Source organism: Suillus subalutaceus (assembly GCF_016647625.1).
Source record: "Suillus subalutaceus strain FC151 chromosome Unknown DFJ58scaffold_331, whole genome shotgun sequence".
Lineage (NCBI taxonomy): Eukaryota > Fungi > Basidiomycota > Agaricomycetes > Boletales > Suillaceae > Suillus > Suillus subalutaceus.
In genome coordinates, this window is record NW_024540580.1 from 26,682 (window position 1) to 33,541 (window position 6,860).

At 45.2% G+C, this 6,860-nt stretch overlaps 2 protein-coding genes across 2 annotated transcripts; both read left to right on the forward strand.

Annotated features, from left to right (window-relative positions):
- Positions 1-346: 346 nt before the first annotated feature.
- DFJ58DRAFT_848601 (uncharacterized protein) lies at positions 347-2,184 on the forward strand (the record flags this gene model as incomplete). The annotated part of the gene is made up of 11 exons (XM_041393653.1): positions 347-445; positions 494-604; positions 654-677; positions 738-821; positions 875-1,156; positions 1,215-1,274; positions 1,295-1,422; positions 1,496-1,544; positions 1,594-1,800; positions 1,901-2,008; positions 2,077-2,184. The coding sequence occupies 11 exons, from the start codon at positions 347-349 to the stop codon at positions 2,182-2,184; spliced, it is 1,260 nt and encodes a 419-aa protein (XP_041235240.1).
- A 3,433-nt stretch (positions 2,185-5,617) lies between these two features.
- DFJ58DRAFT_848602 (uncharacterized protein) lies at positions 5,618-6,635 on the forward strand (the record flags this gene model as incomplete). Its single annotated transcript, XM_041393654.1, has 5 exons — positions 5,618-5,737; positions 5,766-5,852; positions 5,928-6,119; positions 6,354-6,480; positions 6,574-6,635. 5 exons carry the CDS (start codon positions 5,618-5,620, stop codon positions 6,633-6,635), a joined length of 588 nt encoding a protein of 195 aa, XP_041235241.1.
- Between the last annotated feature and the right edge of the window lie 225 nt (positions 6,636-6,860).

Below are 6,860 nucleotides of genomic sequence, written 5' to 3' on the forward strand. Positions count from 1 at the left end.
AGACTTGCAATAACTGATAGTAAAGAACCAAGTCTCCTGCCAACCATCATTTGTCAAATGTTGAACTCCTCCTAACAAGTATTCATATTTGTACAATGATCTTGAGCCAGGAATCCAAATTAGTAATCACTCCCAACACATAATTAAATAAGCTGGCAACTTTGGTCAAAATGGGTGCACAACCTGGCCAACACTATTCAATTTTGTGAGCCCTTGTCAAGGAATCTTGGCTCCTTGATCATACACGTGTCTGACTCATGGACCTTTTTTGATGCAAGTACCGACTTTAAGAAAGCTGACTGAATATGTAGTACAACATCCCATCTCACCGTCTGAGTAACTCATCATGTCCTCCAAGCCTCGTCCTAAAGTTGGCTACATCTACACACCCCCATCAAATTCAAACAACTATGTCTCAGATATTATAGAGTGGGTTGGCTATCCGGTGTGTTCTCATTTTTATAGTATTCTCGGTCGACTGATGCTATTTTAGCAATTCGACTTTGACAATGTCAAGAACTCGTTCTTCAAAGTAGCTTATATAAAGGAAGATATCATACAGACTTCGGGCTTGGAGACTGTTTTCCGTCCAGTATATGTCATGGTATTCATATCCCAGTCTACTTGAAAATTCCTGTTAAGACTCTTCACAGAATACTGATGAGCTTGCGATGTCGGTAAGTGTTTCTATCGAGGGTGATTGAACCGCTAACCCACTGCTTGTGTTTCCCTGGCAGCAAACGGGATCCATTGTCCCAGACGGATGGAAAAAGATGTGTATGTATACAGATGAAGAATTTGCCACACTGCCAACCATACAGGTACCTACATCTAATATTTCAACAAATGCAACAATTGATTCTTTTGAGACTAGAAGGTTGTCAATCCACAAGACGCAATGATCCCCTTGAGTTACAGCGCTGATCCTGGTGACGAAGACTTCATGTCAGCCATCAGTTCACTAAGTGAAGGGATATGGATGGACAATAACACAACTGTGTTTGAAGCGCCTCCCCTTGCCCATCCCACTAGTATAGGCTTCGGGCAACTCTCACTAGCTCCGGAAACGCTACCAGTGTCCCAACCCCCTGCAGTTGCGCCACATATATATGGTGGGCCCGCACTCCTGCTCACCACTCTCATTCCACCTGCCGATGTTTGTCACAATGCCAAATGTTGTTGAGGGGCGCTATATCTTGTGTGACCCCCAACAGTTCCACATCGGCATCAAGTACACCAAGGAATATCTGGAGAAGCACTTCGTTGCAACGTGGGTGTGCCTCCAAGATGCCAGGACTTGGTGCAAACATTACTTGAATATGTTCGGCTTGGAGACAAGCCAATCTTACAAGGACTGATGTCTTCGAGTGGTAGAAGAGTTGGTTACCATTTCGAAGAGTTGCGGTCAAGCACTGGAGAAAGGTAGGCGCCAACATGAATAAGCTCCTCTACCTCTGAGTTGAGTCATTCATGTTATACCAGGGCTTCAATGCAGTCAAACCGGCCAACAAAAGGACTTGAATATATTTGACGCTATCGGATTGGTCTGTACTGGTTCTGTTCTAGTAGTCATAGCTCTGAGCATACCTACAGGTAATAAGCGAGCGATGTGCATTCGTCAAGAGTTTGAAAGCCAGCTCAGCTGCCTACATCGACAGATCGGATAGAGCTTCCATCAGAGGTTACAATCTTCTGAGCAAATCCTCCCAAAGGATTCCAGGTTACATCAATGAGCTTACTGGGTTGACGTCCTACAGAAGTGTTGCAACATCGATTGACTTTACCCGTGATGACATTGGGGTATCATCATCTTTTTATGAACATTTTCTGACTATGCAACTGATATTCAGTGTTTCAGAACGCTTATCATAGGTTGACAATATTGAAATCGGTTGCACAGCGACTATTGCGACCAGTTGTCAATGGTAGTAACATTTCCGTGCTGGATCTGTTCTTTGATGACTACAATGAAATTCCAGAACAACTCCTATCAACTGTATGTGCTATGGTATGTACTGTTGCCGACAACTTGGTATTTAACACTCACCCCTGTCTACAGTACATTGTGATGTTCAGGCGTCGCCAACCCTGGCAATTTACACACCATGGAAGTGTGTGACGAGGCAGTCGACCAGTTACATATGCTCAGGATGGCCCGCCAGGGCACCAGTAAGGGCGCAATAGAATTAAATTCCTGGATCACTACTCGTGATGGAACAGGTGGTTGGTTGACTGACCTGTGAGTAAACTTGTTTCAAGTCTTCCCCCACTGTCTCATGTGTGCATTGTAGCTGAATCGCGCTGACATTAGCAAACAACCTAAAAGGCCCGCCGGGTCTTCCAGAGCCAGAATGACTGAATGTTCTGGAGCATCAAAGACAAATAATACGTCACAGCGCCACTACAATTGAGATCTCATAGACTCTCTTTGTACGTACTGTAAGCACAGAGTCACAGAGTAAACAATTGTTTTCAGAAGGTATGAGGGGCTACTAACATATCACCAGTCTGGAGTGGAATATCTACTGTCAACGGCTGTGTTATCTGGTTTACATTCATTATGTATATCAAGCATGTGCAATAACTCTCATTAAAGATGCACCCTTTTTAGGAGAAGACTTCTGGTATGTAGTGGTGCTGGACATTGAGGATAATGAAATGGAATCCCTCTCTTTGGTTAGTCTGAGAGTGCACGTAGGTCATATCCTGTCATATCATTTGTCAACGAATGAGATTCAATTGCAAGTTAATGAAAGTTGACGTTGAGGTCATACTATTAGAAGCATAAGTAGTGCACGTCGGGTCCTGACAGAACTCATGGTTTCAAACTCAGATTTCTGAGTCAGCACTACACTTTGTCACTGAGCCTATCTGAAACTGCGGGAGTTTGGAAGCATGCACTGCCGTGGTCCACTGTCAACAGTACAACTCGAAGTCACTGATCCTACCAGTAACAGGGGACTCTCAAGGCAGTCTTACTTTGACTTCGCACCTCGTGCATATCGTGCTGATGATTTCTACATGGCAATGTTCGCCAAACTTCCATAGACGCTAACAGCACCTTTTCGATTATGATTGAGCAATGAGGCGAAGCCGCCACCACTGGTGGTGTTTTGCAGTCGCCCCCAAGGAATATCTGAGCTGTGTAGAACGAGGGTGAGTTTGTGATGCCCGCTTCCATCTGGACTTTGACTAATGACAAAGTTGTCAACTGCAGCACATAGCCGAAACTGATGGCTACCGGGACTGCCTGAGACTAGTACACATATCTTTTATGTTTCTCCCCACTCTTCTGAGAGATCATTGAGTTCAGCAAGGTAAGTAGATTGTCTATTCAGTAGTGCTGATCTGACGTCTGATCCATTCTCTAAGAAATTCCATGCTTACCTACTGGACTCAGATAAAGCAGTCGATGTCCTTGCATATCTTCTGTGCTGTTCACTCGAGATCAAAGATAAGCCGTGTACATCTTCTTTAGCTATCTCTCGAGCAGGTATATATTTCAATGAATTTTTAGAGCAAGATGGCCTTTTCAGAGCACTCTCATACCTCATTCAGACGCTATCAGCTGAGTCTGCATTCGGCAACAAGCTCTCGTCACCAATAAATGACCAGATACCGACAAAATGGGTATCTCAGGGGGCATTACATGGGGCTGCTGGAGATTTCATGAATACTGTGAGCGAATGTTAAGACCATACTCAAGTAGTATCGGATCCGAAGGGCTTCGGCCTCAGCTCGTGCGCTGTGCCCCTTTCCCGAGTCTTGCCCCTTATTTCAGAGAGCTAAAGTATCGCGTCTAGTGAGACGGATAAGTATTGTAACGGATAAGTCTTGTATCGCAACGGATAAGTATTGCAACGGATCCGTTAAGACTTCCGGATATCGAACGTATAGAGTAACAGCTAATCCGGATCGGATCCGGACTAGAAACTAACGGGTGAGGACTGTCCGAAGACAGAGGCGGATATGTAGACTATAGGAATCTATCCTAAGTCTCGGAGTAGACAAGAGTAGCGTACTCAAGTCTGGACGGATAACGGAGGGACTTAGAGTCCAGACGGAATGAGTGCAATCTAAGATGATATTCGAACTGATCTACTACAGTGCATATACAAAGGTTTATATACTACGGATAGCTAACGGAATGATCAATAAGCAAAGGTGCGAGGCTATGTACGAAAGTATAAGCAAAGTCTAAGTGGAGCGTATTGGTAAGTCGGATGGATCACGAATCATGAACCGAGAATGAAGTACAAGTAAAAGCGGATTCATAAGTGTAGCGATCAGTAAGCAAAGCGGAAGTAAAGGATAACCGGTATACCGGTGTACAGGAATACCAAAAGGAGATGAACGATAGTTAGAGTTATATGAACAGGAAATGAAATAAGAATCAAAGCGGATCTGTGGACCGGACGACGGATATGTTCATCGGATCTGGATTGGATCTGAGATCCGGATCATCGGATCTGTAACCGGATATATGGTATATGACAGTGAACAAGTAACTTTTACATTGTAGGAAATTAACCCTTCATAGTCAACATACTCCATCATTGCAACTACTCAAGGTTCCTTGAATTCCAAATACCCGGCCACTTGTCATCAGTGGACTCTCAGACAGGTGGGTCTTGGTTTGTTCATGTCACCCCAGACCAGCTTCAAGGTCCTCACCAGAAAATGAAGTAGACTCAATATCCGAAGCAGTAGTGAAGGCAGGATTGCCTTCGTTCTTCAGAAGGCGCATTTCTGCTGGTGTGCATCCTCCACGGACACGCGCTCCTCACATCTCCACTTTCGGAGAATAATCCAAGTACTGCGGACTATACCAGCTGCGTCAGAAAAGGTGAGAAGCAAGATGAATGCTTGGCGGTCATTATCGTTGGACACAGTTAATGGAGATCACGTAGCTGCGGCATTTTGCTTGAAGGACGGGAAATGCTCACTGGCAAACCAGACCGGAGGAACGGTTGATCAACGAGGTAAGCTGGTAGATCCTCCCTCTATTCAGCATCCTGATCCTGACTCATATCACTGCTTAGTCTGTACTGTCCATTTTCCCTGGGCCGCTTCGAATTTCCAGCCTTGCTCGCACTTAGTAGAATTGAGATTACCACAAATCCGAGTTTGGAATTCTTGCTGAGTCCAAGGGATATTTGGCAGCGCCCATCCAGCGGAGTAGGTATACGGCCAAGCACACAGCTAAAATAAATATCCATGCAAGTCCTCTCCACCAATGAGAGCGCTCGCTTGGCCGCTTAAGGCTGTGGTAAGTCGTTATTTCATTGACCACTAGTACTAAACAGATTTGAGTCGCCCCCAAACTGCACCAAATACTACTGTAGCTGAATGTATTTGACTTGAAATGTCACCAAGGCCATGAGATTCAGAGCTGATTCTCATCTTGCCTCTTGCATTCCACTTGTCATGTCCGAGGAAGAGCAATCTTGCAGCCAACGTCGCAAACAGGTTGATGTCCTTCAACTCGGTCCCAGGAAAAGGCCATGATGATTTTATACTTGCAGCAGGTGATTGCTACTGATGCTCTGGGATTGTAATACAGGAGCACAACTGATCCGTTGGTACACTATGGACAATCATTTTGGGTGAACGATCCATGCTCTGTGCAACTTCCAAGCCCTTCTCACCAATGGAATTTTATGGATGGGAGAATTGGCAGGGACTCCAGATGAAAACTCACCGCGGAGTATTTTATTTTCCTACAGCGCTATGTGCAGTGCGTCTAATCATGTGTATTTTCTCAGGGAACGGCGCAAGCACCGTATTTTCAAGAGCTCCTCAAGTCTGTAGCAGGCCTGGAAGAGCAGTTGATGCAAGGTGGAGATGATGAGGTTGACCCATTGCAGAGTTAGCAAGTGTCGTGGTTTATACGTCCTCGAGTTAACGACTTATCCACATATCATCAGCTCACCAAAGGCGCATCTGGAGCAAGAGGTGATGACACCAAAAGTCTCAAGGGCGTGTGCTCAACTGGATCACCCCAAGGACAGAGCCTTATTCTTCCTCTTACTTGCAACATGAAAATTGACTGCGGTTGTCATCATGAATGGACAGGCGCATTGCTCTGTCCTGCTGGCCTTGACTGGTCCAAACCTAGAGTAAGTGATATGCCTCTCGTCTATGGATAAGACTGATGGGGTCCAGGATGAAAACCAAGCTACAAAGTGGTGAAATGATTGTGACTGGATACCAATGGCCATTGTTCTTATATGCTGACTACCATTATGACTGGAGGATCCGTGGAATGGCTTATTTCGAAGCGCCCTGCTAGCTGCGTATGATATAAGCTTCACGTTCGCTTCTAGATTTCTTTGTACTCACAAGATTCTTAGGCATATAAATACGTTTTCACGTCCCCAGTTCTGTGGATAGAGAACCAAGGGCCACTTGTTCGGCAATGCCCGAATTCACAGAATGACAAGAGTTACTCTGCCGTCCGTCGCATATATTGCAATGCAGGTGAGTCTATCTTTCGGATCCTTACTTCTCGATTGAACATTCCTTCCAGGTCCGATTCGCCCTTACCTCATCCCCCTGTGTTCTCACGTACAGACACAGTCACTGACCTCGAACGGTTCTACAACTCCATCTTAGATATTTTTGAAGACCCATGAGAACAAGAGGTGGACGACCTTGTTGTCTGGTGGAATAGGTGATTGGTGGCTTGGAAGTAATACATTCCTTCTGCTGATCCTCATGTTTCTAGGCAAATTTTCCTTCGTATTCGACTGCTCAACGTCCACTTGTTAAGAATAGTGCCTGGCAAGGATTCGAGAAAGGCAGGCAGAATGAAAGAGTTGGGTTCAGTCCCTGGTGCAGCAGCTTGAGTGTGTAGCGTA